This window comes from Lonchura striata, chromosome 6 (genome assembly GCF_050655825.1).
Source record: "Lonchura striata isolate lonStrDom1 chromosome 6, ASM5065582v1, whole genome shotgun sequence".
NCBI lineage: Eukaryota > Metazoa > Chordata > Aves > Passeriformes > Estrildidae > Lonchura > Lonchura striata.
The window spans coordinates 12374103-12394223 of NC_140708.1; the positions used below are offsets into that span (position 1 = coordinate 12374103).

The following is a 20121-nucleotide window of genomic DNA, read 5'->3' on the forward strand; positions in this document are numbered from 1 at the left end:
TGTTTAATGTCAAGCTCAGCCTTTGAGCAGTAAGCTTATTTCTTGCCAAATATTTAAATCAATATAGGTTTAGATTGTATCCTATTACTGTGCTTCACTGAAGGTAAGTGGGATTGATCTAGTTTTTGAGTAAGGAAACTGTTATCTAATATGAAATACATATGTGCAGTGGTGGTCCATTTCAAATTTACTTGCCTAAAAATAGTTTTGTCTAAATATTCAGACTCCTAAGTAAAAGACCTGGATTTTCAAGGTGCTTGGGGATGGTTTTTGAGACCCCCAGCAATGACACCTCCCACTTCACAGTATTGCATTTAAGATCCATGTCCTGAAGCAAAGACCCTTTACAGAAGAAGTTTTATGCTCCCTTAATGGTGCACAGTGCTCAGAATTTAATGCTAATGATCTCAGTGTTGATTGCACTTACATTCCTCATGCATTGTCTAGATCTTGCAGGCATTCCTTTAGCTGGGCAAGAAATTGGTTGAGATCAAATTCTTGGACTGTAGCGGATCAAATTGGCTAAATGAGCCAGGTCTCACAATCTGGCCTGCACTCTTTTGCAGAAGAGTAGCTTTCACAGCTCTCTGCCACAAGTTAGGCATGCCAGGAACATCCAGGTGTGTCAGACTGTCCAGAAATTTTATCATATTACACTGACAGCTCAGAAAGGGCTGAGTCCATCATCATGTCTGGCTGCAGCTCAGCCGATTATAATCTTTGGCAGAGGGAAAAGTCATTGTTATCTGATTTCTCTACAGTGTAATTCCAATTGTACCAGCTACTGATTTCAGTAACATTATCCTGACATAAACCTGAAAGAGTTTTGCTAAAATCCCAGGAGTTTCTCCAGGTTTATACTTTTGTAACATATCCTCAGTCTGTATTTTAAAGAAGAATCTGTCAGATCACCCAGTAGCAGATGAGATCTGCCCTGGTTCATTCTTTGCACAATTTCCTCCGACGAATGTGGTTGTCTTTCTAGAGATAGTTTCTACCTGGTGTTGGTTTCAGTAGCAGGACATTGCAGAACCTGTTCTTTTGACTTGGCCAGAGCTGAATCACCTCCCAAGCCATACAACTCATCTGAGTGTTTCCCTTTGCCCCTCTGTGCAGTGCTCTTGGCTGTCCCACAAATAGCAAGCAGTCTGAGGAGACTTTTATACTGACAGGTGCAGGCAGACACACGTGTTTGCTTTGCTGGCTCTCCAGTGTCCCACAGGATCCCATTCTGGGCTGCAGTGGCCTTTGAGTCACACTGGGGTGGTGGAAGCATCTGAGCTACTGTCACAGCTGAGAAGCAGGCAGGACACGTCTGCTGGGTCCCAGGGATAGCATGGTGCAGCTGCAGGAACTCTGTACTCAGCTTCAGAAAATACAGTCATATTTGACTGTGTGCAACATGATCAGCAATAGCCATATGATTTTAAAGAAGACAGAAGTAAATCCCTTGTTGCTCACCCTCATTCCTCAGTTTTGCGTGTAACTAGTGTGAATAAAGAATAGTTTCCCAGCACACTCTTGTTTCCATGGGACTGCTCCATAATTGTTAGGAAGTAGCTTAGGGACTCACAAGTCAGGTTCTGTTTAAGCAGGACTGCTTTGGGCTGTAAGAAGTCACCTGTCTGGGGAAATTCTCCATCCTGTAGGCTTCTGTGGGAAAGAACATCCACAGCAGCTTGTCCTCCTGTTCACCCTACTAGTTAGTCCTCCCTGCTGCAGGGCACTGTCTGCTCCTTGGGAAGAGAGTGCCCACATGCCTGGCAGGATTCGGTTAGAGTGGAATGAGCTTGATGCTTATGCACTGGCACGTACTTGGTGCTTTTCCACTGGCTTCTGCAGGGTCCCATCTGCTGGGTTTGTGCAGCAGTGAGCCCTGCAGGCTCCACAGAGCCAGCCCCATGGAGCTGTCTGCCAGATATCTGCTCACTGCTGCCTGTGATGTAAGGAAAGGGCCAGTGCAGTTCTGGGTGTATTAGCAGGGAATAGTTTCTGGATAAACTGATGATCACCCTGAGTTCCTTCCTGAAAAACCCTGAATTTCCACAGTGAAGGAAAAATGTTATGATATAAGAATATGATATACAGGTGAAGGTTAAATGATTGCCTTGTAAAATAGCAGCCCTGCAGTTACAAGCTCTCCCATTTAGCTGGATTAACTGTACGTTCTGCCTCTAAAACCAGAGGCATTGGGGGACAAGATAAGCAACAGCTGAGTTGGCTTCAGAGGCACTGTTGCTATGCTTGCATGTTTGCACAATCCTGTCCAGCATGTCCAGTTGGGATTCATTCCTCTGGACATACAGCAGCAGAGATGTGGCCATCCGTGCCTTAAAAGTCAGTGAAGCAGCACAGCTCAGAGTGACATTATATTGGGGATCTCTGCTACCAGCAGAGTCACCATGAACCTTCTGTTTCCTTACCTCAGTTTTTAGGGTGTGGATGACTGTTCAGTAGCGCTTTTTCCGTTGGTTTTATTTATTTATTTTCCCTCCTTATCATATGTCTCATTTCCCAGGATAAGCAAGCATAGGTTGTGTCACTCCAGCACAGTACCTGTCAACAGGGGGAGAACACTCCATATCGTTTAACTTAATATCAGTAGGTCATTGAACTCTTGAGTAGGGACCAATGAACTATCATCTTCCTCGTCTTTAGTCATCATTTATATATAACTTACCCTCCCTGTGAAAGCATCTAGAGTCTGCAGTTCTGACACATGGGAGCTCTGACTCTGCACACACTCTGGGGAGTTTTCAGCTGGTTAAAGGAGAAGATGGGGCAGAAACACATTTTGCATCTTGAAGCTGTATCAGGGAAGAAAAAACAATCCAATATTGCAGAAAATCACTTGTACAGGGGATTAGTCTGAATGGTTAGGATCAGTTCTGGCTGTTATGAGCATTTTCAGAATTGCTCTCAGAAGTGAACAATTGCATCTGTGAGTCTCTCTTGGGGTGGTTTCCCTCCCAAGAAATTTTTTTCCTGACCTTTATAGTACAAAAAGGCATGAAAGGAAGAATAGCTTCTGGTTATGAAGTGTATTTTTTAATAGTGTTGTGGGATCCCTCTGGTTTTGCTGCATCAATTAACTAAATAGCCTCTAATCCCAGAGCTGCAGGAGTCTAAATCAGTGCTGAAGTGTAAACAACACTGGTGTAGCAGGCCAGAGCCAGTGCCTGAGAGGCCATAAGGCTGCTCCTACCACTTGAAAAATGAAATTGTTAGGTAGTTTAAACTCAGCCACGTTAGAAAATACACTTCAGGTGGTAAAGTTTGAGCTGCTTCAAAATCCTCCACATTTAGAGAGCTTTAATAATTGAATTTGGTGTTCAGAGAAGTCATGTTATTGTCCTGCAGCAAAGGCAGCAGCTCTTGTCTATTCTGACATTTCATTGGTTTGCCTGAATTTGGGTATGCTAAAGAGTTTTTGGTGCTGAAAATGTGTTGTGCAGCATCATCCTTAACACAAGGCATGCTCATCCCTTCACAATAATATTGGGAGCTGAAAATCAGTCTGGAGCCATGGCTGCAAGCAGATCTCCCTGCTCTGGTGGTCACACTGAGTGTAAAAAGCTGTCCTGGTACATGTGGTGTTGCTTTTGTTTCAGGGCTTTTGTGCTGGTAGTTGGCATGAGTAAATATTGTTTCATGGCTCAGCAGGTCTCCACATGTCATTTTTCCAGTCTTTATCCCATTGGAGAGTGCAGTTGTAGGATACAGCAGTACTGTGATGGACTGGCAAAAGGTAGGGTTTGGAGTTTTTATTTCAGTGCAGGTTTTTTTAGTCCAGCAGTCACTACACTGCTTTTGGTGTTGGGCCTCCCCTGGGAGAGCTGATGGTCTCCCAGTCCCTGGCTGATGACTGACTGGAGAACAAAGCCAGTATTAAACTGCCTTTTGTTTCTAAAACTGTAGTTGTGGTAGGACATAATGGTGGCCGAGAGGTCATGATGTTCTTCTGCAGGTTGAGCTGGGATTTTTATTGCAGATTAATTCATGTCTGCCTGCTTTGTTCTGACAGGAGCCCCATAGCAGCCTGAGACCATAACAGTGATTCAGCTTTTCCATTGGAATATCTAATTTTTAGATGCAGGAAGAGATAAGAAGGAGCAGGGAGGGAGGGAAGCACTATTGAGAAAAATCACTTTCATACAAACACTCAAACACAGGTGTTTTCAGTATATCTTCATGGTGCATTAACTGTCTCTCCTTGGCTCTTTGTACGTGCTCAGTTGTTATCAAGACGTTTCTGTGGAAATTTCCAGCCTGATAATATGCAATAATGAACCTTTGCAAGGTACTGCAACATGTTAGGTCCTGATTCAGCAAGGCAGGGAAGTGTCTGTGTGTGTACACGTAGGTTTGCCTGTTTCATTCAGCCAGGCCTTCATGATCTTTGAATCTAAAGCAATTTCTAGCTCTGTAAACAACAATACTGTAGCTTCATTGTCTGACATTGACAGCAGAAAAACAAAAACTGAGCAGCTTGAGAGTCAGCATGACTAGAAAGATGCAGTAATTCAAGCTGTTAAGATTTACGGTTATTACCAGTGGAGGATATTAAAGTAATTCACTGACATGATATACAAGACTTGTGATAATTCCCCTCAAAAGTAAAAACTGAAGGGCAAGGGTATAAGGTATTCCTTATGTGTTCCATCAGAAATGAAAAGTTCATTATTTATTATTTTCTCTTTTCTTAGCACGTATTCTTGTAGCTCTTGATAAACTCTTCCCAGCTAACTCCCCTGTTGTTGCTTATTCTTTAAAACAGCCAGAAGGTGATGTCTGCTAGAGCTGTGTTAAACAAAAGCCCTGGTTTTGTTGGAAGTAACTTTTTCAAAATTAGGCTGCCTCCTAAATCCCTTAGTGCTTTGCCAGTAATTATAACTAAGCCTGAATGGCTGTGCAGAAATTTATATAATTGTGAGCTGGGTTTTGTTGTTTTGTTTTTGCTTTTGGTTTTGGGGTTTTTTTTAAATGGGATTTTTGTTGTTTGGGGGTTTTGTCTGTTTGTGGGTGGGTTAATTATTAATACCTTTTGAAGTAAAATATTTTAGCCTCCTGGGCAACTTTCTATAGACAATGAAAGTAGCAAGCTCAAGTAGCCTTGAGAATTGCTCATTTAATTGTTAATTGAATGGTGTAATTGCAGAACCTGAAGTTGGAGTGTTTCAGAGCAGTCACTGGAATACCTTGGTTTTTGTGGGGATCTTGGGATACAATTGCTGTGCCTTCCTGAGCTGGAAGGAGCTGGGTACAGGAACCTGAGCTCTAACAGAGACGTTTCAGGCACTGAGAGGGCATTTGCTGGGCAGTTTTACTCTGAGCCATGCCAGGCTCCCTGTGCTGCTGGCTGGGAACACGAACAGCCCCGTGCTGTGCGCCGAGGCCAGCGTGCCCAGCCAGCCGTGGCACGGTGTCACATCTCTGTCCCTCTGCTGTCAGCCAAACAGGACCTGACACGAGGTGACCACAGGCTACAGCAAACTTAAAAGGAAGCTGCCAGGACCCTCCAAGGACCTCAGGCAGAGGACTGGTGTTTTGCCACCAGGCTCAGCAGGTGCCCACACGGCTGCTGGGGACACGTGCCCGTGGCAGGAGCTGCCTTTCAGTGCACACCCCTCCAGCTGCACACACAACCAGAGCTGTAGAGGAGGCCTCCTTCAGAATCAGCTGATTTGTGACCCTGGAAATGTCATGATTTCCACTGCTAATTGGAAGGAGAAGGAAGAAAAGCTTTCACTTAGTCTCTGATTTAAACAGCAGACTCGTCAAGAGTGACAAAGAGCATCAATAATTGCTCCTCCAGGCATTTTTGTAGGCACCACGTGTAAGTCTCCGTGTACACCATTTCTAGAAGGAAACTGTCATTGCACTGCAGTAAATATGGGGGGTTTGATAGCTCCTTTTTCAGTATTCATTGTTACAGGCTGGAGAGGAGCCTTTACAGATCACTTCAAAGGGAAAGTTGAGATCAGCTGGTCTTGGCTCTCTGATATGCTCCAGATTTTAATGTTTTAGGGTTATTCGCAGGGGGTTCTTGGCAGGTGGTCCTTGACTTTGGATTTCATCTCTCCAGTTGGTTTTATGCTGACTTTTTTTTTCTTTGACCTTGCTGGTCATGTTAAGAGGCCTGTATTTTGAAGAGGGAGAAGGGAATTAAGGTTTTGTAGGACAAGGTCTCACAGCCTTATTTTTTTACTGTTTTTTGAATTGTTTTGATAGCTTGGCCATCCTTTAATCTGAGTTTATCTTTGGCCCATGTAGAGACAGGGGCTGTAGAAGCTGTGTTTGAGGTACATGACTGTGAGTCATCATTCTGCTGAAGAATCAAGACTCTGGACAGCCCAGGGAGCCCAGTCAGAGAGTCAGACTCCAGGCACTCCTTGGAACAGGAAGTTATTTGGCCAACCCTAAACTAACAAGATCTGTAAGATGATGTCTGGGTGTTCAGTTCATTTAAGCTACTGCTCCAGCTTTTTCAGCTGTGGGCTGTTACTCTGCAGGAAAAGCTCCTTGTAGTCATTTGGCATCTGATCCAATGTTCACGTAAGTCAGCAGAAAGTTTCATTCTGCTGATGCCAATGGAATTTCAATTCAGCGCTGTTTCTGGCACTGATTAACTCATCCTGGTTGTCAAAGTCAGTCATTTCTATAGATGGCAAAGGGTATATAATTAACTGGAAACAAATGGCACAGGCAAATTTAAAGTAACTATCACAGCTTAGCATCTCCTTGCGTGTGTTAAAACAACTGAAATTAGGTAACCTTGTGTGAACTATTCCATAATCCAAGAGAAATGGTCAGCAACCTGCAACACCACCTAGAGAGACACACACATGTCTATGGGTTCAGATGGGATCCACCCAAAGGCACTGAGGGAGCCAGTGGAAGTACTCACTGAGCACTTAAATTCACTTTCATGAGAAGTGTGCTTTTTTCCAAGGCTGGAGGACTTTTCACATAGTCCAAAGAAATAAAGCTTAATGGGATGTTTCCTGTTTCATGCCTGTTTTCTTTCTTTGATGAATTTTTTTTTTAATCAGGGCACATGTGGGATGATACCCACATTTACTAACTGCTGATGTTCATTCTAGATGGGATACACTCCTTTGCACGTTGGCTGCCACTACGGAAACATAAAAATCGTCAACTTCCTTCTGCAGCACTCTGCAAAAGTCAATGCCAAAACGAAGGTGAGTGTCCCAGCTGTCCCCGTGGGGGCTGCCCCGCTGTGTGCCGTGCCCCCACAGCCGTGCCTTTGCTCTCTCCTTGTGCCAGCAGAACGGGTACACGCCGCTGCACCAGGCGGCGCAGCAGGGGCACACCCACATCATCAACGTCCTGCTCCAGCACGGCGCTGCGCCCAACGAGCTCACTGTGGTAAGTGCTGGCCTGAAACACGGCTCTGGTGGGACAGGAAAAGAGCAGAGGAAGCCAATTTCCATCACCCCCACATCCTCTGTACCATCATCTCTCCCAGAACGAGAGCGACAAACATCTGAAAACCTCTTCATTTTCGTCCCATTTCATCCCGTTTATATATCCTACTACCCAAATATTTATTTCCACCAGAAAATGTAAACATTTTTCCTTTTATTTTACATTCTTCTGTAATTAACCAGCAGTCCCTACGCTTCTTGCTAACATTCAACTTCTGTTACAAATTTTCAATTGCTAGAATGGAAACACTGCCCTCGCCATTGCTAAGAGACTTGGCTACATTTCAGTTGTTGACACGCTGAAGGTGGTGACAGAAGAGACCATGACTACAATTGTGAGTACAGTTCACTTCAGCAGGGAATGGAAGAATTTTTCCAAAGACAGAGTATGACTATAACTAAACTTTGTTTATTTACGTGACTACCTAGATTCCAGTCACCTATTTCCTTTTCAGAGTATAAAGCTGATATTAAATGAAACATGAGCTGTCTATTTTTAAGGTAGTAGACACTCTGAGGATGTGCACAGAAAGAGCACCAAATGACCAGAAAATGGGCAGTGTAAAGGACTGGCCACAACTGCAGTGTTTCTCCACACAATTTTTGTCCACACATCTTGTTGTTTAGGGAACAATTTTGCAGCTGAAAAGATGTTCCTACAGGCTTGTGTAAACAGAAGCTGCTTGAGGGCATTTCCCAACCACCTGATGCTTAATGGCTTGAGTTTGACCTAAGAGAACACATTCCAATATTAAAAACTGGTTGGAATTTACTTAAAAGCTCCTCATTGTGTGGTTTCTGGCCCATTCCATAGATGGTGAAAGGCTGTGTTCTGCAAGCAGCCACAGCCAGCCCCTGCAATCCCAAATACCATTCCCTGATGAGGATGTGAACTCCAGCATGTCTGTCCTGCCTCTCAGGAAGCATCAGCCAAGAGACATTGAAGGGACTAGCAGTGGTCAAATATTACCTGCTGTCAAAAACATTCACAGAATCCAAAACATTTCTCAGAAGGATCTTTTGCTCACTAATGTTTTGCCAAATTGCTCTCTTGAAGAAGTTTTCTGAGGCAAGGCACCTCCATTACTATAGTAATAAAGCCAAATTGGGTCTGAAGAACATAAATTCAGGATATTGGCTTTCAGCAACTATTTTTCTTTTTCTGAATGAAAAGATAAAATGCACATGTATGTTCTTTTAGACATACCAGGGGTGGAAAATATTTACTGTGTGTGTTCCATGTTTTGTCATCGCCCGTTTGTGTGGTCTATCTGTGCAAGCAGGTGGTTGCAATATGATGAGCTTTTGGGATGACTGGCAGATTTTAGTTCTGTTACTGCATGCACCTTTGCTTCCTATGACTTTCCTGGCTGTGGTTTCAGTAGTTTACAGAAAATCCACCACACAAAAGATAAATTTCAGAACAATAAGATATAAAGGAATATGCTCGAAAGTAATGCTGATTTTTTTTTTCCTTACACATTTTCTCTATGTTTTCTCAAGAATAAATTTCTCTTTAGAAAGCTTCCAAAACATTTTCCACACAGAAAAATTTGATAGAGAATGTTATACAGGATAACAAAACTTGAATGACTACCTACTTTTCAATTAGCTGCAGGAAAACCACACATTTTTTGCTAAAATTTCTCAATATCACAGGGCTGTTCTTGGCTCTTAAAACCAACAAGCTGGGGATGTTTGTGCTGCATAAAGTGACTGACCATTTATCTTCTGTAGATGAAGAGTAGAGAGATGGTGGGTCAGGCTCTGAATTGTGCTGGAGGAAATGTTAGGTGCTGAAAGACCTATTACCTCAAATATCTACTTTCAAGGGAAACCCAGAAGTAATTTCCATTAAAATCAGAATATGCTACTTATCAGTGTGTAATTTTGAGACCTTGGAAGTCTAGACATGAAATCTGATTTATAATTGAGGGTCTTAAAAATTCAGTTTGACTGCTGAGACTTATATTTTGAGGCTTGTGGCTAAACAACTCCCAAAGCTAAATTTAAAGGCATCAGGGATTAATAGCTAATTTACTATAATTTGTACTCAAACACCAATTTTAAAAAATGCAGTAGAACCTGGTAAAAAGGCCAGTGATTTTGGTGGTTTAACAATATATTAAAAAGCTTTGCAAGTTATTCCCACAAAATGAATTGCATGAGACTTTTCTGTAGGTTTTGTAATGTTTGAGCATAGAGGAGCTCTTCTGCCTATATGGCAGTAGACTCAGAAACATAAAATGCCAAGTGAGTATTTGTAAGGCCAGAGAAAAACTGAAATCTTTTAAAATAAGTAAAAATGGAAAGGCTATTTTGCCCTCAAGAACTTCTTAATGATTTCTTATTTGCATATGAAGCATGAGAAGTAACGATGGTTTAAAAAAATAAAATCTAAAATCCCTATAAAGATGGGAGTGGGTTTTTGTTTGGGGTTGGGGTTTGTGGTTTTTGTTTTGTTTTTTTTTTGGGGAGGTATGGTTTGTTGGGGTTTTTTGTGTGTGTGTGTGTGGCTTTTTTGTGGTTTTCTTTGGATTTGGTTGACTTATTTTTAATTCCACTGCACTACTTGAATGGTATCTCTGCAGAAGCTCTTGTCTGACCCAAACCACTACCAACGGTTGTGCTGGAAATGTAAAAAGCACATCATGTATTCTTAGAATACAGATATTCTAGGAACAGATTTCAGGTGCATACAGAACTTTTTTTTCCTGCTTTTGTTTTTCTTTATATTGGTCTTTCAGTCTGAATCAATATTAATATTGGGATAAAAACCATGCAACCATTTCTGAGTGTCTTTCAGGCACAAAGCCCTTCAGGGGTATCATTTAGCCTGCATGTGGTTACAACTGTTCTTATTTGTGAGAAAAACACACAATTCGTGCTGAGGCACCTCTGAAAAAAATTCATATAGGTTCAGTCACTCCCAGTTTGCAGAATTCTTCTTATGTCAAAGGAGAAATACTTCCCTCAGAAGGTTTGGTTTTATTAGAGATGACATAGTCCTTGCTCAAAATTTAGATTATTACCTAGAGTTCTTATTAAGCCCCCTAAAATGAAGTTCATTTCAGTATCTGTGATTCTTCTTTTGATATCATCATCTAAGCTTTCTACTTGTGGTTTTTCTGCTATGACAATATGAACATAGTTTAAAAAACAAGCATAATATTGTTTATTTCTGTGATCTTTTTAATTTATAGTTAAATGTGTCTTTAAAATAGAAAGTGAATAAAAAGCTAAAAATTGTGTTGTTTTTCTAACTGCAGATAAAAATCTTATCTTGCATTTAATGTAAAAAATAAATAGAATGTTAAGACAAATTTTGCCTGCACTCTAGAATTACTTTTTTTCTATTACAGACTGTTACAGAAAAGCACAAAATGAATGTACCAGAAACCATGAATGAAGTTCTTGATATGTCAGATGATGAAGGTATTAAAAATTTTAATACTTTTTTTCACTCTTTGTGGTTGTAAGAAATGTCAGTTTAAAAAACCCAAGACTAACACACATTATTAGTTGGCTATGGTCATTGCACATCTGTTATTGTTGTACATTGATTTTGTTGACACATCAATAGTATGTGCTTTTCTTTAATTGTTTTGTTTATTTAAATCATGCAGTTCGTAAAGCCAATGCCCCTGAAATACTCAGTGATGCTGAATATTTGTCAGATGTTGAAGAAGGTATTTGTGCATTTTTGTATTGTGCTGATATTTAACTTAATCCTCTTCCTTTTATTTCATCTGTCTGAAAACTAATCCTTTCAGATAATTTTCTTATTATCCCACTAACAATAACTTCTGCTTTACAATTAAGAGCACTTTCAAAAATTCTTTGAGCTATTGCTGATAATCCTCTAACTTTTTTTCTGAATTTCTTATGATTTTTGGATCAAATTACCTTCACTTTCCTGGAATAATAATTTTGCTGATGCTTCTACAAAGTGGATAAATGATTTGTTGTTTTAACTGAAAAATGAAATACTGGACAAGAGGGTAAAATATCAAAACACTTTGGAAGAAATGGCTGATAGTCAAAGTCAATGGCAGAAAGAACAAAGTTCTTGGGTTTTTATAAAAAACAAATGACTGTGTTCAACTTTCTTGTTTTTCTCTAGTCAATCTCTCTTCATCCCTATTGATGTATTTACTTCTAATTTTCATAGCATTCAAGCAGCAAGGTGTAAAAGATATTTCAGTTCTTTGTGTGCAGCTCTTGTTTAATTCATGCGTTGAGGCTTTTGGTTTGTTTCCCATCTGTCATTGTGCAGTTCCAAATGGATCATGTTCTTACCATATATATATGTTTTCCAAATAGCTCTCCCAGGCCATTGTCCTGCTCAAAATACTGCATTGTTTCAGCTGACAGGAACACTGATGCCTAATAGTGTGAGTGAGCAGGCCAGGAACTTGCTGTGTCCCACTGCACAGCGAGATACACACCAGAAACACCCTGTGGGGAGCCTGGGTGCTGGAGCTAGAGATGCCAGTTGCAATATATGGGATCACTTTTAAATCCAAATCTGTGGAGGTGTTTTCCAGTCACTAACTCTGAGGATAACAAAGACCAAACCAGCAATCAGGAATGCAGGTGGTACAATTGGTTCCTTGCATGTTGCAGTCTGTATTCTGCACCCGTGTTGTGGCCAGGGGAGCTGAGAGAGTCATTTATACATAAACAGTCCTGCTCTGCATCCTTATGTCTAAACTGGAGAGAGATTTGGTGGATGGACAGCTCTGTGCCCAAGGAACTGGCTGGATGGAGCACTCAGAGTTGTGGACTCAATGTCCAAGGGGAGACCCGGGGTTGTGCCATTCCTCAGGGATTGTATTGGAGCTGGGGCCATTTCACAGTTTTGTTGGCAATGTGGGCAGTGGGGTCAGTGCACCCTCTGGAGGTTTGCTGGTGACACCCAGTTCTGTGCTGTGGTTGACATGCTGGAGGGAAGGGATGCTGCTGCCCAGAGGGACCTGGAGAGGTGGGAAAGTGAAACTCGTGCTGTTCAGCAAGGCCAAGCACAAGGTCCTGCATCAAGATCAGAGCAATCCCAAGCATTAATACAGGCTGGGTGGAGAATGGATTGAAAAGAGCCCTGAGGAGAAGGACTTGAGGCTGTTGGTGAAAGAGAAGCTCAACATGACTTGGCAATGTGCACCTGCAGCCCAGAAATGTCCAGCCATGTCCTGGGCTGCATCCAGAGCACCATGGGCAGCTCTCACCAGAGAGTGCTGCATCCAGCTCTGGGTTCCCAACGTGAGAAGGACATGGAGCTGTTGCAGCATGTCCAGAAGAGGCCACAAAGATGATCAGAGGGTTGGAGAACCTCTCCTATGAAACCAGGCTGAGGGACTTCAGTTGTTCATCCTGGAGAAGGTTCCAGGGAGACCTTAGAGCACCTTCCAGTACCTAAATGGGACCTAGAGGAAAGTTTGAGAAGGACTTTTTACAAGGGTATGTTGTGACAGGACAAGGGGAATGGATTTAAGCAGAAAGAGGGTAGATTTGTATTCAGTATTAGGAAGAAATTCTTCACTTTGAGGGTGGTGAGGAGCTAGAGCAGATTTCCCAGTGAAGATGTGAGTGCTCCATCCCTGAAAGTGTTCAAGGCTAGGCTAGATGTGGCTTTGAGCAACCTGGTCTAGTGGAAGATGTCCCTGCCCAGGGCAGCAGAGTTGAAACAAGATGATTTTTAAGGTGCCTTACAACCCAGGCCATTCCATGATACTGAAATGACAGGGTCGTTTTCAAGCCCAGCACTGGAAGGGAGCTCACAAATCAGGTAACAGGTGTTTTGCAAGGCTTGTGATGAATTACAGGCTTCGAGGTGATGACCACTGGCCTGTGTCTCTTCCCTGATGTGCAGATCTGTAAAGACAACTCAGTGTTAGTGGGGTATTTACATACAATGCATCCACTTACACCAGCCAAAACAAATCTGTTCAAGATGGTAAGGCACTCTGACAAATCTCAGAGCCAGGGAGCTGATTTCCAAGTGGGAGAAAGGCACAAATTTAGCAAACAAATCCAAGCTCTCCCTGGCTTGGCTGGTGTTCATATCATCAGCCAAAACTCTTCAGTGAGACAGACTTGTTGAATGGCTTCTCAATGAGCCACAACCCTCAAGGTTTCTCTCATAAGAGAAATTGAAGACTTGGAAAGTAGAGACTCAGAGCTCGGGGACAAATGTCAGGAAACCATTTCCTTGTGTTTTATGTCTTGCTGTGCCCACTAAATAAGTATTTACATGAGAATTGTGTAATTTCTCTTCCCTGCTGAGGACAGTTTGGTTTGGAGTCAAACTGGTTGAGAAGAGGGATTTTATTCTTTTTCCTAGACTGTTCTGGCAAGTCTGCCCAAATGAGGTTAAGTGTTGGGAAGTTGCTACACCGCAAAGAAATGGGTTTTTTTTGAAAGATGTGAACATGATTTTGTGGGGAAAAAAAATGAGGGCTCACCTTCATGCACAGCAGAGAGTTTGTAGAAGAGCAATTCTAATGCACACTGAGCGTGTGTGCTATGCCTTTATTTTTGAAGAGATTGCTAATCTTACAAATGTAAACCTGGGTCTGGAGAAACTGAGACTTTCCCCTCACCATCTCCAGCTGTGAGCTGGCTCCCCATGCAGCTGGGAGTCCCAGCCCTGTGCCCATGGGGCTGGTGGGGAGCAGGGCTCAACCGTGGTAAAGCTTGTCTGCAGAAGGCCTGGAAGGAATCCCCTCCTCTGGACCCATTCTCATCCTCTCAGCATCCCTCTGGGCAGCTGCAGGAGCTTTAATCTGGTGTAGGGAGCTGGAGCCCCATCCCTACAGCCCTCCCTGAAGCTGCTGCTGCTGTCCCAGAGGGGAAGGGACAGCAAGCCATGGGAGCTGATACAGAGGAGAGAGACTGTGAGCAGTGAAAGGCAAAAGAAGAATGTAATCCATAAACCCAAAAACAGTTATTCTTGAAATTTTAATTTTTTTTAATTTGGCCTTCAGTAGATAACAAACTTTTGGATGCAAACCAGGAAACAGTTTTAAACCCATTTAATGGAAATGCCTGCCTCAGTAAGAATAAGTATCTTGCTAATCGATCCCTGGAAGATTAGACAGATGTCCTAACAGAACATGAATGCACACTGCCTGATCCCTGAGTAGGTGCTAAGATACAACAGTTTAAGTGCATTTAAGACAGGTCAAAACATCACCATGCATGTTATTAGTCATCATAGGAGGGGTTGATTTTATTATATTTTAACCTCAGTTTTCAGAGTTTCTTTGGCTCCATAAAATTTCACAGGTTCATAAAAGTTTTAGTGGTTTGGTATTGGCTTTTGTCCGTATTTTGTGAAACCAAAACCTTGGCTACAACTTGAAACATCCTCCTTTTCCCTGTGGCTCTACCTCTTCTGTCATCAAGACAGCTCTAGACAGGCTAGATGAAGGAGTGGCAAAATCCTCAGGTATCTTTAGCAAAGCCAAATGACAAATGCTCATCTGGATCCCAGCCTATGATTAAATTTTGTCTGGGACTTTTCCCAAGCCACATGATGCATTCTCTCCTGCTGCCAGAGAGCCTGTATTTCTCACTGGCCTCTAAAAAGAACACCTACCCTGTGCTCCTGTGATTCCTGGCTGTAGGAGGCATGTTAGGGGACCAGAAAAACAGGGAAAACTTGGGATGAGAAAGATGATAAGAGGTAAGAAAATTATTCTTAGGGAGAAAAGACTAGAAAAAGTAGAACCTTCTATCCCAGAAAATAAAACAAATTATGTGAGGGGTAGGCTGGAACATACAATGGGTGGCAAAGAGAGCAGCAGTGCTTGCTGCTCTCCAGAACTCTAAAAATATGGGCCATCTGTGAAACCAGCAAGAGTCAGATCCAGCTTGAAAGGGCTGCTCCTCCTGCAGGAGGTAGTTGACTTTTATGACTCCTTACACGGGTCCTTGGTGTGGGGAGCATACAAAATTTAAACGAGTTCAAAGTGTAACTGGAAGAATTTTAAAAGGAAAAAAAAAAAAAAACCAAAAAAAAAAAAACAAACCACCCTGTTCATGACTATAGAAACCTCTTTTAGGTTTAGAAAACGTGCTCAAAAATATCCTGGAGTACTTCTGCTGCTCCATGTTCCAAGTCTCCTGTGAAATGTGGCTGGGGTGCACTAGAGCTGATGGGCCCTCGTGTGACCTACTGCCGCTGGTTTTGCCTGGACTTTGAGCCGTTTCCTCTACTTGTGATAGCTGTATTTACCCACTGTTAGCAGGGACATCACCTTTCTTCAACATGTAGCCTACTAGGAAGGGAATGATGGCAAAGGCAGCAATGCAGTGCAGGATCTGTTGGTGTTTTTTTCATCGGTGCCTCATTGTTGGGCATTTCTCTCTTGTTTGAGTTCAGAGTTTGGTCTTCGGTCTCCCCTGGGACCCTCTCTGCAGGAATTCCGTGTGCTGTGAGCAAACACTGCTCACTGGTACCTGAAGCACAGAGGATTAGGCTGCAGCACCTAATTAAACAGAGTGAGATTGCTGAAACGTGCACCACCCATTTTGCTCCAGCCTCCCACGATCACAAAACAATGTCTGGAATTCTTTGAAATTACCACTCCTAGATGCAGTTTTTCCTTTGATGAGAGCATTTCATCAGAGTAATCCTGCCCCGGCTGGATTAGCTGCAGAGCAGGATAACATCTAATGAATTTTACAGCTCGACTGAATGGGGTGGTTTTTTTTGGTGATTCTCCTTGCTTTTCACAAACGATGCTCTTAAAGAAAATGCCTCCTCTGCTCCTTACGGTGGGGAAAGTATTGCGAGGACAGAAGTTTCCAAATTTAGCGGCTCAGCTGGTAGCTGCTGGACGTTGCCCGGATCTCTGGCCCTCCCGGGTCTCCTCCTCGGCCCCAGGCTGGGGTCCGGTTCTCTCGGTGGCCGGCAGCCCCCACCCGAGGCGGGGCAGGGCCGGGGGCGGCTCCGGGGCCGGGGCGGGCGGAGGCAGCGCCTGCCCCGCAGCCCCGGCGTCGAGTTACAGAAAAACTACACCCTCGCAGCACCCCTATTTACATACAAATAACTGGAGTGCCTGCATTTATGTCACCATTCAAGAGGCTTGCCAAGGGAGGCTGTAATCCAATCAGCAGAAGCTTTAAAGGGATGTCTGCAGAGTGATTAAAAAGGGATTTTTATTTTTTTTAAAAACTTACTACTTTTCGTTTTGTTTCGTATTTGCAAAGAACTTTAATCTGAGTTGAGAGGACAAAGATGCACATGTCCTAAAGTACATACGAAGAGATCAAGATGTTAAGAAGATCTCAGTTGTTGTGTGGAAAGCGAATATGACCCACAGGGATTAGTTTGCTTGTGCTGGTTTGGAGATTAAGTCTAAATCACTGCTTAAGGACTAATAGGACTAATAGGAATTCTTGGAAACACCAGGGGAAAAAAAATCTTATAGACCAGGCTGGTGAAAATGGCTTTCCAAAACAGTAAGACTTTTTAAAGTTTCACTTGATGTATGATGTTTCTGTTTCGGGTTTTCGAATGCTTTCTGGTGTATTGTGAACATTTTGGCTTTTTAACTGCTGCCTAAAATACTGGTTGTTGCTGGGCTGGAGGAGAAAGTTGGTCTGTTTGTTTGCCGTTTGCAAAGCAGTAGCTGAAGGGGTATTTTTAGACTTGATTGTTAGTTTAAAACCAGAGCTCGCCTGTGGTTTCCTGAGTTTAGTGAATGGAAACGAGTCTAAACTCCTTGAATGAAAGCGGGAAACGCGAGTCTGGGCTTGGGAGTCACTTACCTTCGGGAACGCGCTGTTGTTAAACTTCTCTGTTGTGCAGTTTAAGCTTAACACACCTAAAAGGCGTTCACGACAAAGGAGGAGAGTGAATATCGGCAAGCCATGAGTTTACAGGGAGCGCTCTCTGCTCCGCGCCGCGGAGGGAACGGGGCGGGGGGCGGGGGGACCCGACATCCGCAGAAGGCATCTTTGGGGCTTGCTCTGTCAGTGCAGGAATGTGGGCTTGCATGATGTAATGGCATGCAAATGCTCCCCGCCGGGCAGCTGCTCCGTTAACCCTTTGTGGCGCCTGCCCGCCTCTCCCAACATCTGAGTTTCCTTGCTGCTGGGTTTTTTGGATAAGGCAGCCAAGGATGGATGTCCTGTGCGGGGCCCGGGTTTGCTCCGCGCCGCGGGGATGGGGCTGCGCCGGGCAGCGCTTACCCTGCGGAGTCAGCCTGGCACTGCGCAGCGGTTCCTTAAAAAGAAAGAAATAAAAAAGCTTTAAAATTCCCGTCTTACATCCAAACTTCCACAAGGTACTGAGAAATACCCAAGGTGGAAGGCGGGCCTCTTCCTTCCCTCCATTCAAGCTTGCTGCACTTTTCAGGGCTGGTGGGCAAACAGGCTGTCTCTCACAGCCGGGGGTTGGTTTGGTTTTGTTGGTCGGTTTGTTGTTTTGTTGGCTTTTTTTCCCCCTCACAGGGAATGATCCATCTTTGTCAGCTCGGACTTTTTTTCCATAAGGAAAGCAAAAGTGAGCGCAATGATGCAAAGTACAGAGGAACTCTTTAGCTTGCTGAGACGATTGGGCAAAAGTCATCCCTCGTATAACTTTATTGGGTTTACGTCAAGGTGGAATTTTGCTTCTTTCGTTTGTCCCCCAATAAAATTATTTTCTCAGGCACATTCAGAGGGTGGATAATTAACATCCAACGTGGAAAGAGCCTTAGGGAAAGTGGGGGTGACTGGATTGATTCCTTATTGGCGAGCAGGGAAGGGCGTTATGACTTACTAAGCACACAAACATCTGCCCTACGTGTAGCTCTGATTCTAGCCTGGCTTTCGTACCGGCAGGTGAGGATGCAATGACAGGCGATACAGACAAATACCTCGGACCCCAGGATCTGAAAGAGCTGGGAGATGATTCTCTGCCTGCTGAAGGATACATGGGCTTCAGCCTGGGAGCGCGCTCCGCCAGGTACTGTATTTGCTGTTTCTCGTGTTCATGTGTCACCACAGGAACAAGTTTTCTCAAACCAAGCGTGCTCTTCCACACAGCCCTGGAGTCTGTTTTGAAGTGAAGTAGAGGGGGTGTACTTCCTTTGAAGCATATGTTCATTGCAGTTTTAGTTCATATTCTTTATTCATGTTGGCTTCTTATGGCAATGATACACAAAACTTAACTATTCACTTTTTCTGGTCTCTGCTGGTGCTCTGAACATCTCCAGTGTACCTCTTTGCTAGCAGTCTGCAGCTGCTCTAGAAACCAATCTAGAGCAGCCAGCAAAGCCTGCTTTCTTTTGGCTACTGCTGGTCAGACTGATGCTCACAATAGAGGGCTCCTTAATGGCTGTGTTTTGCTGAAGAATGTAAATGCCAGAAAAACTGAATGACAAATCATCTTGCTATCTGGTGCTTTTATTTCTTTAAAGGTGCTAGTGAGTAATCTAATTGAGAAAGACAACATTTTTAAAAAATGCTCCTCCCCTCTAAAAAAAAAAAAAAAAAAAAAGGCAGGTTTCCCCTAAAGTTGTTGCAGGATTAATTTTGACAGGGAATGGATTACGTGTTACGAAAAACAGGCCAAAGTTTCTGTGAGTCTGACAAAACGTTGTAAAATTAGTATGTTGTCTGACTAATGTTAATTTCAATGCAGGTATTTCCAGATCAGCATTTTAGATTTTATTTTTGATTGTTGCTAAAGCCTTCATTGTGTGTTGCTCAAAACAGTTAAAACTGTGTGAGCAGAGATTGCTTCCATAGTTGTGGACTTGCAGTGTAGTTACTGACAGTTGAATTGTACTGAAGCTAATAATTAAACCCCATAAGCTGGAGCCCTGAGGGCTTTTTCCTATGCTGTAGTTTAAAGATCTGTTTTAAAAAGTGAGTTCATTGTCTAACAGCAAATGGCAACTCCCATAAGGTAAAGCTTAGATGTCTACCCCTCAGTCTTGTGTCTTATGGCCACATTAGAAATGCAAGCATGCAGTGGAAATTTGCTCTTTAGTAGTCCCCAGCCATGTTGTGCTTGATTTACAATTTTTAGGGAAGTTAATAAGTGTTTGAGATAATACATTCATCAGAAATGCCAAGATGCTTTAAATAGTCCATTAGCCAGAAAATCAGCAAATTAGATCTGAAGGCAGAATCTCATGTCATCGTAACCTGAAGGAACAAAGTTGACGTGCTGCTTTCCAATCTGTTGTGAGCAGGGTGATCACACAGCCCTGTCGCTGTGGTCAGGGCTGGAGCAGGGCAGTGGGGATGCAGAGGGAACATGTTCTTTGTGCAGAGCCCCACACTGATTTGCCTGACACCTTTCACTCCTTACAGCTCTCTTCTTGCACAGAGTGCTCCCTGTGCAGGTGGGAGAGCAGATTCCACAGTCACCATCTGTTAGGGAGAGCTGAGGTTCAACCCCGTGTTATCTTTTCTTTGAGAGGAATCTAATATTCCCATGCTTCTGGTTTTAGCAGTGCCATTACTATTTGTTGCTGCGTAGCTCATTTTTTGCGTTGCCCATGTTATGCTCAGAGGAGACAAATACAGTGGATTTTTTTCTGTGAAGTATTTAATTTAGCCAAAAAAGTATTATGTGGATGTATCTTACTGCTGATTCTGAGTGTAACATTAAGAAATGAACACATTAAATATATAAGCCATCCAGCCATAACATCTTGCTTTTCCTGTCTGATTC

At 43.1% G+C, this 20121-nt stretch overlaps 1 protein-coding gene across 31 annotated transcripts in view; it reads left to right on the forward strand.

Moving 5' to 3' along the window:
* The window catches only part of ANK3 (ankyrin 3), a 336993-nt gene that overhangs the window by 246964 nt on the left and 69908 nt on the right, over nucleotides 1–20121 (forward strand). For 26 of the 31 annotated variants that reach the window (XM_085583164.1, XM_085583159.1, XM_085583165.1 and 23 more), the window contains 6 exons: nucleotides 7104–7202; nucleotides 7291–7389; nucleotides 7688–7783; nucleotides 10811–10883; nucleotides 11075–11137; nucleotides 18279–18402. In XM_085583164.1, coding sequence (XP_085439290.1) covers nucleotides 7104–7202; nucleotides 7291–7389; nucleotides 7688–7783; nucleotides 10811–10883; nucleotides 11075–11137; nucleotides 18279–18402 — 554 coding nt within the window. The remainder of the gene's footprint in view (nucleotides 1–7103; nucleotides 7203–7290; nucleotides 7390–7687; nucleotides 7784–10810; nucleotides 10884–11074; nucleotides 11138–18278; nucleotides 18403–20121) is intronic. The other 5 variants (XM_085583168.1, XM_085583166.1, XM_085583172.1 and 2 more) reach the window with 1 other exon arrangement.